The sequence below is a fragment of the Nicotiana sylvestris genome, chromosome 12, assembly GCF_000393655.2.
Source record: "Nicotiana sylvestris chromosome 12, ASM39365v2, whole genome shotgun sequence".
NCBI lineage: Eukaryota > Viridiplantae > Streptophyta > Magnoliopsida > Solanales > Solanaceae > Nicotiana > Nicotiana sylvestris.
In genome coordinates, this window is record NC_091068.1 from 64846023 (window position 1) to 64861148 (window position 15126).

The following is a 15126-nucleotide window of genomic DNA, read 5'->3' on the forward strand; positions in this document are numbered from 1 at the left end:
GCAATTTGCTTTATCTTTTACTTTTATCTCTTTTTTTTAAAATTCAATTATAATTTAGTACTAATATATAATAGTCAAATTTATTAATATTTTAGTTATTTGAATACAATATAATTTATATTTAATAACAAATTGATTTTTTTTAATTTTATCTACTTCTTTTTTAATTTCATTTATAGTTTAGTACTGATACACAATAGTCAACTTAATTAATTTTATTCCTTCCCTTCCCATAGTACCCATTTTGCGAAGAAATCTCTCTCTATCTCTCTCTCCCTCTCTCTCTCTCTCTCTATATATATATATATATATATATATATATATATATATATTATTTTTATCGCTGGTGATTAGCATATAGTGGTGTGCCCCCGTCTTGCTCAAATCCTGGGTCTGCCTCTACATACTAATGCATGCATTAATAGCCTTGGTATTACTAATGTCATGGTTTTGTATGCATTACTTATACATAGGATAATACCAAGTATGATGTATAACTAATACAAGTATTAGTTATACATAGGCTGAAAATATGTACCAAACAATGTATTAGTAATGCATAGAGCTACAACAACAACAACGGCCCAGTATAATCCCACAAGTGGGGTCTGGGGAGGGTAATATGTACCCAGACCTTACCCCTATCCCGAGAGGCAGAGAGGCTGTTTCCAGGAGACCCTCGGCTCAAGAAAGCAACAAGAGACGTACAACCAATAGACTCATAATAAAATAACAGCAATATAAGAGACACGAAATACGGAATACGAAATACGAAATAGATGGATGGCATAGTAAAAACTAGCAGATAAAGCCCTGCATCAGTAGACGACCAATAGCATCCTTAGACTAACTCCTAACTGGCTAGTCTCACTCTATTGTGCTGTTGAAATATTCACAACTTTCCCCTAACCTGCAACCTTAATGCTCGACCTCCACAATTCCCTGTCAAGGGTCATGTCCTCAGTAATCCTAAGTCGTGCCATGTCCTGTCTGATCACCTCTCCCTAATACTTCTTAGGTCGCCCTCTACCTCTCCTTGTGCCCACCACAGCCAGTCGCTCGCACCTCCTCACTGGTGCATCAATGCTCCTCCTCTGAATGTGCCCGAACCATCTGAGTCTTGCTTCCTGCATCTTGTCCTCCATGGGGTCCACGCCCACCTTCTCTCGAATATCTTCATTCCTAATCTTATTCATCCTTGTATGCCCGCACATCCACCTCAATATCCTCATCTTTGCTACTTTTATCTTCTGGATGTGTGAGTTCTTAACCGGCCAACACTCAGTCCCATACAACATGGCAGGCCTAACCACTACTCTATAAAACTTACCTTTTAGTAACGGTGGCACTTTCTTGTCACACAGGACTCCTGACGCTAACCTCCACTTCATCTACCCCACCCCTATACGGTATGTGACATCCTCGTCGATCTTCCCGATCCCCTGAATAACCGATCCAAGGTACTTGAAACTACCCCTTTTGGGAATGACTTGAGAGTCCAGCCGCACTTCCACTCCCGCTTCTGTCGGCTCAACCCCAAATTTGCACTCGAGGTATTCCATCTTCGTGCTGCTCAACTTGAAACATTTAGACTCAAGAGCATGTCTCCAAACCTCTAGCCTCTCGTTGACGCCGCCTTGTGTCTCGTCAATTAGAATAATGTCATCAGCAAATAGCATGCACCATGGCACCTCCCCTTGAATATGATGAGTTAGTGCATCCATCACCAGGGCAAATAAGAATTGGTTGAGCGCAGACCCTTGGTGCAACCCCGTAACAACTGGAAAATGCTCAGAGTCGCCTCCAACTATCCTAACCCGAGTCTTAGCTCCAGCATATATGTCTTTAATCACCCTAATATAGAAAACCGGGACCCCTTTATCCTCTAAGTAGCTCTATAAGACCTCCCTAGGAACCCTGTCGTACGTTTTCTCCAGATCAATAAACACCATGTGGAGATCCTTCTTCCTATCCTTGTATTGTTCCACCATCCTCCTAATAAGGTGGATAGCTTCTGTGGTAGATCGCCCCGGCATGAACCTGAACTGGTTGTCTGAAATAGACATCGTCTTTCGCACTCCCATTTCTACCACTCTCTCCCAAACTTTCATAGTATGACTTAATAATTTGATACCCATATAGTTATAACAGCACTGGACATCACCTTTGTTCTTATACAACGGAACCATTGTACTCCACCTCCACTCTTCAGGCATCCTATTAGTCTTGAATATAACATTAAACAATCCAGTAAGCCATTCCAAGCCTGCTCGACCCATACACCTCCAAAGTTCAACCGGAATTTTGTCTGGCCCGGTAGCTCTGCCCCTTCTGATCTTATGCATTGCCTTCATGACCTCATCGATCTTAATGTCCCTACAATTACTTAATTCATGGGGACTATCGGCGTTCCTCAGTTCCCCTAGTACAATATCCTGATCCCCTTCTCCACATAGAAGTTTATGAAAGTAGGTCTGCCACCTCCTCTTGATCTGGTCATCACCCATCAAACTTTGCCGTCATCATCTTTTATGCAGCTCACTTGGTCCAGATCCCGAGTTGTCCTCTCTCTCACGTTAGCGAGTCGGAATAACTTCTTCTTCCCGCCTTTGTTCCTTAGTTCCTTATAAAGACGAGCAAAAGTTGTCGTCTTAGCCTCCGTTACTACCATCTTCGCCTCCTTTCTAGCTACCTTATACATGTCCATGTTCGCTCTGTTTACCTCCTCGCCAGTGCTCCCTACTAACCGCAAGTAAGCCGCCTTCTTTGCTTTCACTTTACCTTGGACAACTGCATTCCACCACCAGTCTCCTTTGTGGCCACCGGTGCGGCCCGTAGATATCCCTAACACCTTTCTCGCCGCCTTACTTATACAGTCTGCCATCGTCGACCACATAGTGTTTGCGTCCCCACTACTTCTCCAAGCTCCCATTGCCGATAACCTTCCTTCCAACTCCCTAGCTTTATTCTGAGTTAAGGCGCCCCACCTAATCCTCGAGCATCCTCGTACTGACCTTTTCTTCCTCCTTATTATAATACAAATGCCCATCACCAAAAGCCTATGCTGCGTTGCGAGGGTCTCACCTGGTATAACCTTGCAGTCCTCGCACAACCTTCTATCGCATCTCCTGAGGAGGAGATAGTCAATCTGAGTCTTCGCCACTGAACTTTGGTAAGTAACCAAATGCCCCTCCCACTTCGTAAAACTTGAGTTCGCAATCACTAGATCGAATGCCTTGGCAAAGTCCAACAATGAAATGCCCCCTCCGTTCCGCTCCCCGAAACCAAAGCCGCCATGCACCTCAGTGTACCCACGTGCAGATGACTCAATATGACCATTAAAATCTCCTCCTATGAATAACCTCTCGGAAGGCGTAATACTACGAACGATCTCATCCAACCCCTCCCAAAAGAGCCTTTTAATCTCCTTATCCAAGCCTGATTGCGGTGCATACGCGCTAACGACATTTAAAGTACCCTCACCCACCACCAACTTAATAGTCATTAGTCTATCATTCACCCGCCTGACCTCTACCACCGACTCTCTAAGATGGCCATCTACCAGTATACCCACTCCATTCTTACCCCTTAGGACTCTAGAGTACCACAACTTATACCCATCCATGTTTTTCGCCCTCGATCTGACCCACCTAGTCTCCTAGACACACGCTATATTAATCTTCCTCTTCTGAAGGATGTTCGCCAACTCTATGGACTTACTCGTTAGTGAACCTATGTTCCATGACCCGATTCTCAACTTATAGGCTCACTTGCCCCCTCTACCTCCCCTGCCACCTGTTCTACCCCCTGACCCTAGCCCCACACTCTGTCCCACCCGAGGACATGCCCTTATTCTATCATTCCAGACTACAACCACTACACCTACGACAATCTAAAGAAGACTTGCTAGTGCACAACGGACAACAAATCAAACTAGAAGGAAACAAGTGACTACTAGTACACTATTTGAAAGATCGAACTATTGTGAACTAAAGTAACATCAATTCAGCTAACAACAAAAGGGAAACAGTAAAACGGGAGGTATCAACTCCCGGGAACAAAACCTGTGGTTGATTTGCTGTACTCGATGTAGTTGTACGCTCACGCACCACTTCCTACCGCCCTTTGCTGACACTCGCCCAAGTTGCTCTCCTTTGCTAGTGCTCGTGTGCCCAACTTGTCTCCAATACTTCGAGAATTTCCCGGAAAACACAGAAAATACCACGACCCAAAAACCAAAAAGGGGTTGTCACCGCTATTATTGGTGGTATAAGAACAAAGGTGATGTCCAGTGCTATAACAACTATAGGGGTATCAAATTACTAAGTCATACCATGAAAGTTTGGGAGAGAGTGGTAGAAATGAGAGTGTGAAGGACGGTGTCTATTTCAGACAACCAGTTCGGGTTCATGCCGGGACGATCTACCACAGAAGCTATCCACTTTATTAGGAGGATGGTGGAACAATACAGGGATAGGAAGAAGGATCTCCACATGGTGTTTATTGATCTGGAGAAAGCGTATGACAGGATTCCTATGGAGGTCTTACTTGCATTATTTTTTCTAATACCTCCTACCAAACAACCCCTAAAGTAAACTGGTTACTAATAATTGGGTTAAGATCCTCTCCAATATATTTTGCTCCAATTTTGTTTGGTATAACTTTTGATATTTTCCACCTGTTAACTATTGAATCTAATGGCTATTATTCTTTTAGACAGTCTGCACACCAACATAGTTGTGCTAATGACTAATTTCAATCACCTATTATATTCTCGTCTTTCTGGTTCCTATATTGCAATAAAGAACTAACATCCAGAAAAGTGAAAACCTCATGAAAGTTTTGAATTTGTAGCATATATATAACTTGGAATTTTCCTATATTTTTATTGAAAGAAAATTTTGTAGAAGAGAACAAAAAGCAATTATACAACACCATGCAACTTCTTTAAGAATAAGAAAAAGAAATAAAATATTTTGCTATTGATAACTTTCGATTGGATGTACGTGCATACCAGGATTGATAAAATTAGGAATGAAGATATTTAAATCAGGGTGAGAGAAGTCCCGGTGGAGGATCAGGTGTAGGAAGCGAGACTTCGATAGTTGGGCATATGAAAAGTACAAATGCCCCAGTAACGAGGTGTGAGATGTTAGCCTTGATAATTCTGAAAAAAGGCAGGGATAGACCAAAAAAGTATTGGGGAGAGATGATTATGGAGGATATGACGTTATTTCAGCTTACCGAGGACATTATCCTTATCAGGAATGTGTGAAGGTCGAGAATTAAGGTAAAAAGCTAGTATGTAGTCGAGAGTGTTTCATTCTCATACCAAGAATATTAGTGTTAGTCTTTTATTATGTTAATGTTAGATTTCTACTACTACACGTTCCTTTCGCTTCATTTTTTATTATCTTGTTGTTGATATTGTTTGTTGCTACTGCTTTCTTTTTAGAGAAAATGCATAAGTACCTCCCTGACCTATACCCGTATTCCCAACTACACACTTTTTCTTTGCGGGAATCCTATTACCCCCCCTAAACTTATTTTAAATAGAATTATTTGCACCCTTAACGTTGACGTGACAAAGTGTGTGTATTTCACTCTCCCAAAGGAGAGTGAGAAGCAAGAAAAAATGATTTTCAGATTATTTTTATTCTTTTTTACCATTTTTTCTTACTTTTTTTCCTTTTCCTTTTCCTTTTCCTTTTTCTTTGTCTTTTTTCTTTTACTTTTTTTTTCGTTTCTTCTCTAATTCCGGCAGATATTCATTTACCGGTGACTTTGTCTAACCATTTTTCTTCCATTTTTTCTTTTCACATACAAATTAAACTCTCAAACAGATCTACTCATAAGCAAAATAAAATACACTCAGATTTGGGGGGGAAATTCATCATATAAAATAAAACACACTTAGATCGGGATAAAAATCTGTCGCCGGAAAAAAAAATCGCCGGAAAAAATGATGTTTGTGAAATTCCGACGACCACCATTTTATGCCGCCGGTGTCCAAAACAAAAAGAAAGAGAATGAAATAACAAAAAAATGAGAATAATAAGAAATAAGAAAAAGGATAAGAAAAAGACGAAAGAATAAAAAAAGTACTAAAAATACATGTAGGGGCGCGTGTAACTCACCACTTGCCAAGAATTTGGTTGTCAGCGTTAAGGATGCAAATAATTCCATTTAAAATAAGTTTAGGAGGGTAATAGGATTCCCGCAAAGAAAAAATGTGTAGTTAAAAATCCGGGTATAGGTCAGGGGGTACTTATGCATTTTCCTATCTTTTTTATTTTTTCTTTAAATTTTTTGGAACCGAGGGTCTATCGGAAATAAGTTCTGTACCTTTAAGGTAGGAGTAAGATCTACTTGCAAACTACCTTCTCTAAATTCCACTTGTACAACTCTACTGGATTTGTTGTTGATAAATTTCGATTTATTCCCTACAGCATTAGTTCACTACCCATATGTTATTTTTTGGACCATGTTCTCCATGTTGGAGCTTTCTTAAAGGAAGAAAAGACGCCTTAGAGAGAGTTGGCTTAAATCTGAGAGAAGAGTGTGGGTTTGGGGTGACTGAAAGCAATTAGACCAAATTGAAAGTTTTCACGTAGGATTAGGTAAGATATTTACCTCAAATAAACTAAATCAACCCACTAATAAATCCTTTTCGTGAATCATGCGCAGAACTGCTCGAATCAAACAAAACTAACTTAATATCATAAATAAAAAAATATTAGCCACTAAATTAAGTAGTTAATAGGTGTCAAAAATCAAAAGTTGTACGGTGCAAAACTGGAGCAAAACGTATGATGGAATCTTTGTTATATTTGGAGATTTTCCAATAAATTTCGATATATACAATTCCACAAGCAGCGAAGAGGGACTTGTTTTTCTGTTCCTCCACCACTGAAGACCACCACTATAACTGGCGAACAATCCCAGTTCCACCAGCGACCCCGGATCTGCCGCTGCAATCACCGCCGAAATACTCTCCAGTGACCCCCTGTTTTCTCTCATCTTCTATTTCTCATCATTTTTCTTTTTTATTTTTGTTTATCGATAGTGATGAACATAGGAGTGACCCCTATTTTTCTTGTCTTCATCTTCTAATACTTCTTTTCCTCTTTCTCTTAACAAATAAAATCTAGATCTAAAAAGCTTTCACAAAAAAATCAAATCTGACAACCTCTAATAGGTGACCATGGCTGGAAATACCACTGCTCTGGCGAGTTTGACTCCAAATCTGTGGTCTTCTCGCTTACTCTCTTTTTCGACCTTGCTTCTCAATTTCAAATGAATTTTTGCGGTGGAATGATAAAAGCAAGTGTGAATTGTTGGACACATGCTTTTCTACGTTTTGTTAGAGCCCGTTTGGATTAGTTAATTATAAATTGTTGATAAGCTTGAATTGTTGAAAAGTATTTTTAATTATCTCTCGTGTAATTGTTTAATTTTAATTGAGGTTATAATTATTTTTTCGTTATTTATTCTTAATTGAATTTTTTGTATTTTCTTAGTAATTGCGCAACCATAAAAGAAGTGTAGATATCCTATATCTTAGTTGACATGTTTTTATTTGAAAATTATTTGGCTCGTGTTAGCTCCCTTGTTCAAGTGTATATTGTGGGATCGCTGTTACATATTATTTTTTCACTTCGTGAGCTGTTCTTATTAGGTCTAGTATTCTCGGTTGTGGTTATTCCTTGTGAACTAGTTCTACCGTTTCTTTGTGATCGAAAGTCCTCGAGTTGATTTACTTGTTGTACCCTCGAATTTATTGTCATTGTTGTTGTTGTACTTGTTATTGTGATGCACGAGGTTTCTGCCGTGCAGTTGTTATTGTGATGCATAAGGTTTCTACCGTGCGAGTGTTGTTATTGTGATGTACGAGATTTTTGTCGTGCGGGTGTTATTGGGTTGCACGAAGTTTCTGTCGTGTTATTGTTACTCTTGATATTTGCACGTGTGGCGTGATAAGGCGAGATATATATGTGGGTTGTGCATGTGGCAAGACAAGGTGAGAATACTATTATGCACGTGTGGCATGATAAGGCGGACATTTACTTTATTATTGCACACGTGGTGATACAAGATGGGTTGTGTCAGGGATTGATTTCTGATCTCTTGTGGTGGCTTGGGGGCATTCTTATTATTGATATTTGTGTAGTGGTGCACTTACCTTTGTGAGTTCTATTTCGTGAAAAATTTGTGGAAAAACATTCTACGTGCTGTCCGTTTCTTTTTCTATACTTACTAGCTGGCATGAACTGTATTGGAACACTTGTACAAGAATACACGTAGTTAATCACTCTTATCGGTTAATAAAACGGATCTTGATGTTATTGATCATTCCTACACACCCCCGTCTGGTTCTATTGGCATGTGCGTCGTTCGTGTAGTTGTTGGTTGTAATGAGGGCACAAGATGCCAAGTATTATGAGTTATGAATAATTGTGGTTCAGGACCTCGTGAAGGTTATTGACTAAATCTTGATGCAAAAGTAGTTATTTTTACCTGGTTGCTACCTGCTTTTCTTTTAATCGTGTTCATCGGAATTAGACTGTGTTCAACTCACCCTACTGTGTCAGTATTATGGTGTTCCACTGTTAGCTATTTGTTTTCTTTTCTTATATTCTGTCTTTATACGTAGTCTTTATATAGATATCGCACTCTGATGTTTCTACACTTACAATTGTCCTTACATTTAATAAGTGGTTTAAGAAGAGGCACAAGGTTGAAGGTAGCTCAAAAAATCCACATGGCATGAGTCAGAACACAAGCGATCCCTTTCTTGAAAAAACATGTTAGGTTGCTATACTGAATTGGTGGATGATAAGTGGTATAGTGTTTTACGTCCCTTGCAAAATGAAACCCATCAATATATATGTAGATCTCAAAATTGGAGGGCACATTATTGAAGGGGAGGCGTATTTTACAAAGCCTGAAGGTGTGTGAATTTAGGGTAAAAACCTACAGTGGGTTCCACTATACTCAAAATGGTGCGATTATGAAGTATTACGTTGTTGGTGTGGAATAACTGTACCACAAGCATTGTCTGCAACAAGATGATCTTAACTATTCAGCATTTGATGAAGGAGATTTTAGATGAACTACAAGTTATTCAGCATTTAATGAAGGAGATTTTAGAGAGGGAAAAGGCACTAGCCGTTCATCATGCACAAGATGATCTTAACTACCTTCAAGGGACGGAGGATCAGCATCAAGTTTTATTAATGAAAAATTGCATAGGGATCTTGAATATACTGTATCCCCAACAATTGTGGAGTGGGATGGCCTACCAAAATATGTACCGCAGACATTGGACATCGGAATGCCATATTGTTATAGAAATCAATCAAGTGGTCTTATTGATGATAGCGATGAAATACGAGAAATGTGTGTCAAGTGGAGGTTACATTATGATCTCCTCGATCCGAACGGAAGGGAACAAGTCAGTGACGAAGAAGATAAAGAAAATGATAATGAAGACATCGGCAAAAGTAACGATGAATTAGTTCCCATCAGTGACAATAATTACGAACGCAAATATTTTTTTTAATTTTTTTTTGTTAAGTTTTCTCTTTAATTTTCTATGCTAAGTGTAAGTTAGAGTTAACACTATGGGAAATACAAATTATTTCATTGATATTGCAAACAAATCATTATAGACACTTATCCCTACTAAATATACGTTAGAAAAAACTATTTCCTCTGTCCTAATTTATGTGAACCTGTTTGACTGGATACAGAGTTTAAGAAAAAATGAAGACTTTTGGAATTTGTGGTCCTAAATAAGTCATAAAGAGCCCCAGAGTATTTGTGTGGTTATAAAAGCTTCTCATTGAGGGTAGAATTGTAAGTTTAAGCTAAATTGTTACCAAATTTAGAAAATGGTCATTCTTTTTGGAACGGACCAAAAAGGAAATAAGTTCACATAAACTGGAACAGAGGGAGTAATAATATGTTAGATAATTGTCAATGTTGGATGAACTGCCACTAGAAGCTGCATTGCCACCGCGTCCCAAGTCGACAGTAGGAAATTTACGGTGATTGTGTCCTTTTGGTGTTGAAATTGATTTTTTAAATAAGCATTTACGTGTTTGGATAGATATGCTGAAACTGATAATAAACAACTGATATATTTGGTAGAAAGGTGCTGATAAATTAATTTCTTGTTAAAAAGACTAAAATACCCTTAAAGTTTTTACAAAAGATTATGAATTAAAAAGTTTCTTTGTAGAGAAAATGATAAACAACGAATATGGAATGAAGAGAAAATTAAAAAATTTATTTTGAAAAAAATATATTATAAATTAAAAAATATTATTAAATAAACTAGTAAAAGTCTTGGTCAAACTAAAAGTATTTATAAGCTGAAAAGTCATAAGTGGGGGTGACCAACTAATGACTTATGATTGATTTTAACTTATACACTTTGAATGTTACCAAACGCATAAAAAAAGCCAAAACATTCTTATAAGTCAATCAGCTTATAAGCTTAGCCAAACACCTCTTAGTTTTGGGGCAACGAGCGATTGTCATTCAGGAGCAGCGAGAGCCATTATTTTCTGCCAGTAAGATATTGTCGTCCTTATCCAAAACTAATAAACTAAATAAGTATCTTTTTATTTTATCAAATTTACCCACACACTTGCATTACACAGACTCTCTTTTTGGTGTATGTTGTATTAATCAGATTTCTTAAGTCTATATTGCACATTGAACGATTCATATATTTTTAAGTTCAGTTTTCTCTTTCGTTTGGATATGCATTCTACGGCGTACCTCAAATCATTTAATTTGACAAATTTAAAAATCCATTACATCCCAAAAACTAAAACAACAAAAGGTTTAGTTGATCCAAATTAGAAGTGAAAATGGTATTAGCCTTACAATTAGAGTTGACTTCAGCATTTAAATTTAATTTATATATTTTTTTGAAAATATGAATCCAAAATTAAATGTTTATACTACTTTTTAAAGTTTTTCACATACATTTTCTAATATGATCTATATAAGAAAAGATAGGTCTAATTGAACCTATTCCTAATATTTTAAGCCCGCCTGTGCGCTAGTTGCAACTGTACCAAAGATGTGACATGCTTTTAATATTTCGCTTTCGCACTATTCACGGACTTATGTCATCCTCAAGAAATGAAAAAGATGAAAAGAAACAATAGGAAGTAAAGAAAGGAAATAAAGAAGAAGAGATATTAGGAAAGCCACATAAGAGATGACACATATTGAAGATATCCCTTTCTTTACTTTCAGGCTTGATGAAGGTAAGTTAAAACCACTAAGCTATCCAACCATGAACCAACCACCCCCTTTTCCCTCCCATTCTTCTCCTTATTATACATGTTAGCTATTTATTTAATACATCATCCTAAAAGGCCCTCTTTTTTGTTATTCCTACTACTATTATTCTTTTTAGCCTTGAAGAAATGTGGCAGAATCAGACTTCTTCCTTTAGAGAATCCATCAAAGCCCTTGAAGCTGATATTCAACATGCCAATACTATGTAAGTCTCTTTCTTTCTTTTTATGTGTTTTTGTTTCTGTGAAATTGTCCTTTTTTTTTCTTCTATCTGTTATTTCTGATCAATTTTCTATTCTTCATCGTATGTGTTGGTTGAACTTGCACATCAATATGATTGTTGGATAGTTTCTTTCATCAGTAAATTAAAATTTGTGTTTTTGATATTAAAATTGGTGCAAATTTACTACTAACTGAGTAAAGTAGCTCAACCCAAATATTTCCTTTTTTAACAACCATTTCCTATTTCGATTTGTTTGGTGTTTAAATTTGGATTTAGATATACCGATGGTTAATCAGAGGCGGTCAGAGGGTGAAGCCACTAAATTAGCCGGGGCTTTAGGCGTCAGAATATTGGGGGCCTCAATTTATTTTTCAATTTCTAATTGATGACTGGTATTATTAAATAAAAAATCTACTTCAAGTATAAATATATAGAATTTTTCTTTTTTAATTCCATTAAAGTTTGCTTTAGGCCACCAAACTTATTGAGCCTCTCCCTCGGCCACAATCTTGAAATGTTAACAAATACTTATCATTTTGTATTTGCGCTAGACTTATATGGAGCTCCAGCATGTCAAAATACTTTGGAGCAAATGTCCAAATTTACACCTCTACTATGGTTTAAAGCAGTGGCGTAATCAAAAATTCCGTCAAGGGTGTTCAAACTTTAAATAATTCAATAATTGTTTTTGTCGAAAAATGGAGTACCAATTTTTTTAGATCAAACTACGTAGTAACATTTAGCTAAACTATTAAAAAAAATTAATAAACTATAATTTTATAAATCAAAATTAAAATAACAAAAAGACAATATTAGAAATTTTACTAATAAAAGTAAGCATATAATCAAAGAAAAGAGAGAGTCGAGAAGATTTGTAGTTTGTAGAGAGCTTATGTTGAAGAATTTTTTATAAAGCTTGACTTTTAAATTATAAAACTTATTTAAGAAATAACTTTTAGCAAAAAAATTACTTTTAAGATTAGTATTTATTTCTACACAAATTTTACGTTTTAAGAGTTAATTTATTAAGATAAATTGAAAAAGAATCAAATATACCAAACATGGTGGACTCCATCTAGTTTTGGCAGAACTTTGAACCTGTGAGCAACACGTCCTTTTGAACATTCTGAACCGATGGACTGCCTCACTCAACTATATTAAGGGTGTTCAAAATATAATATACAATCATATAAAGTAGTATTTAACTTATATACACAGTATAATTTTTTAGCAAAGGATGTGCGCTTGACCACCCTTGGCATAGGGTGGCTACGCCACTAGTTTAAAGTCATCATCGGTTATACTTCATGTTGGAGTCCTTTGGCTAAGGTTAATTTGCTTTTGAGGTGGTTTAAGTTTCCTCCCACTGTTTGCTTGTTTTTTTTCCTATCTTAGTTCTTGGTAAACATGCAACAATTGTTTCAAGAATAGCTGGTTATCAATTCATTGCAGGGCAGCAGCTCTTCCGCGGGATCTCGATGGGGATTGTGTTCAGATGAAAGTTTCCTACGGCTTTCTTGCTCCCTTCTTGCTATTTCTGATAGAATGGATGGATTATAGTTGCTTAGATAATCTTGTTACTTGTTTAGGCCTCCTTCACATTCTTGTTTACAGGGTGAGTTTCCATTTTTACTTCAATGTATATTTAAATGCATGGTCATTTTATTTGGATACCTGCCCAGGATCTAACATATAAAATTCAGTATCACTTAATACTGTGTAATACTGAATCCAACATGAAATAACTTATAAAACACCGCAAAAACCAGAAACCTTGATCTCATCTTTCTACTTTATTTACTATAAAAACAAGGGTAAATTTACTAACTTAATTTCACTTAATGCAATGAAAGCAAAAATATTCCTGTGATTGTTAATCCCGCCATTATGATCCCGAATGCATAACTTTGTCTGTGAACCAAATGACCCTTTAGAGTTGTCATTGTCATTTGTTTCATCTCTCGATGGGTATATATTCTCAGTATTGCTTCTATACCTGATGTTTAAACTAGTCATCCTTGCAGGTCTATGTTGATGGAATTCCAACAATGTCCCCACAAGAAAGGAAAGCCACGATTAGAGAATTCTACGGTTTGCATTCTTTCCTTGTTTGGTTTATTCTCTAGACTAGATGCTATAAGGGGTGGCAGAAAAACAAGAGAAAGTTATCAGATAAAAAGTAAAATTGAGATTGTTAGAAGCTGTTTAATCAAGTTCATGATACTACTACTTTTCTCCTTTTTTAACTGCAACTGACGATAATAAAATGATATCGGAGGGAGTGCTATAGGATTTCATCTGTTTTTTTTTTAAATCTTGCAGCCATTATATATCCTTCACTAAAGCAGCTAGAGGGAAATCTAGTGGAATTAATGAAGGAGAATGGTAAAATAACTCAACTCTCTCACACTTGGAATGGAGAAGGAGTGGAAGAGAAGAGACAGTCATGTAAAGGTATAGAGGGAGAAGAAGAATGCGACATATGCATGGAGACTGGCGCCAAGGTGGTTCTGCCTAATTGTGGCCATTCCATGTGTGTTGTCTGTTTCCATGACTGGTATGAAAAAAGACTCCCCTTTGCATAACTAGTTTCAGAATGTTAACAAGATATTGCTTCTTTGTTGAAACAAAGACACTACATTCCATTACTATTTATCTTTCAGGTACATCCGGTCTCAATCATGCCCTTTTTGCCGAGGTAGTCTAAAGAGAGTGAGCTCTGGAGACTTGTGGGTTCTAACTAGTGACTGCGATGTGGTTGATAGAACTGTACTTGCACAGGAGAACCTAAGGCGCTTCTACCTTTATATTGATAAGTTGCCACTTGCTGTGCCTGACACCAATGTGATGCTTTACGACTATATGATATAGCGTTGGAAGTGGAAGCAATGAATCATGCATACTGATCTATTATCAAATATGCACGATTCGTCTTTAAATCCCATGTAATACAGCGGAATAAGGGCTCTCACTCGCATTGTATATAGTTAGCTAAATACTAGCTATCCTACTGCAACTCAGAGCTTCAGCGACAAGGTGTTTGTGGAATGACTACTCTTTGCACATGATTGCTTTGTGCAATTCCGCGATAAGTTTCTTTAATGGAGGAAAATTATGTAAAGGGTCATCTAACTCATGACAGTAGAAATCATAGAGATATGTCTGACATTCAACTCAGTTTTTTTGGGACCTGAGTGCTGAAATGGGAAGGCAAATGACTAAAGGATTTATTTACCATTGGCAAGTTCAGCTGCTGATTGTAATGCTTGTACAGTATATTACAATGAAAAATAAAGGATGCATTTACCTGTTACTCACCAAAGCCATGTGCTTTTTCCATTTATTATATCCCAATGTTCATCATGGGGAAGAAAAATCTTTAATTGCAGAGATTAGTATAGTCATGGTTTTAACTTATTTTGTATTTAAGAAGTGGTTCATCTCCTTTTCATTTCATAATACGGTGAGCGTTTTTACTGTAAATATTACAAAAATACACCAAAATTCTTCAAAGCTTGAAATGTATCAAGGATACTGTCCTTAAGGATATCAAAATAATTTTTTCAAAATCAAATGTGGATTAG

The 15126-nt window shown here is 37.0% G+C and overlaps 2 protein-coding genes across 3 annotated transcripts; one reads left to right on the top strand and one right to left on the bottom strand.

The window, feature by feature from the left end:
• Positions 1-2506: 2506 nt before the first annotated feature.
• On the bottom strand, positions 2507-3625 carry LOC138883146 (uncharacterized). Its single transcript, XM_070163807.1, has one exon. It carries the CDS (start codon positions 3623-3625, stop codon positions 2507-2509), a length of 1119 nt encoding a protein of 372 aa, XP_070019908.1.
• A 7579-nt stretch (positions 3626-11204) lies between these two features.
• Positions 11205-14855, top strand: LOC104231850 (E3 ubiquitin-protein ligase AIRP2-like). Of its 2 annotated transcripts, XM_070165446.1 has the most exons (6): positions 11205-11285; positions 11438-11524; positions 12995-13157; positions 13555-13633; positions 13865-14099; positions 14206-14855. In XM_070165446.1, the coding sequence occupies exons 2-6, from the start codon at positions 11448-11450 to the stop codon at positions 14411-14413; spliced, it is 762 nt and encodes a 253-aa protein (XP_070021547.1). In that variant the 5' UTR covers positions 11205-11285; positions 11438-11447; the 3' UTR covers positions 14414-14855. The 2 variants fall into 2 exon arrangements, with proteins under 2 accessions (XP_070021547.1, XP_009783209.1); XM_009784907.2 differs by lacking the exon at positions 11205-11285 and having other exon boundaries at positions 11292-11524; positions 13567-13633.
• Positions 14856-15126: the final 271 nt, after the last annotated feature.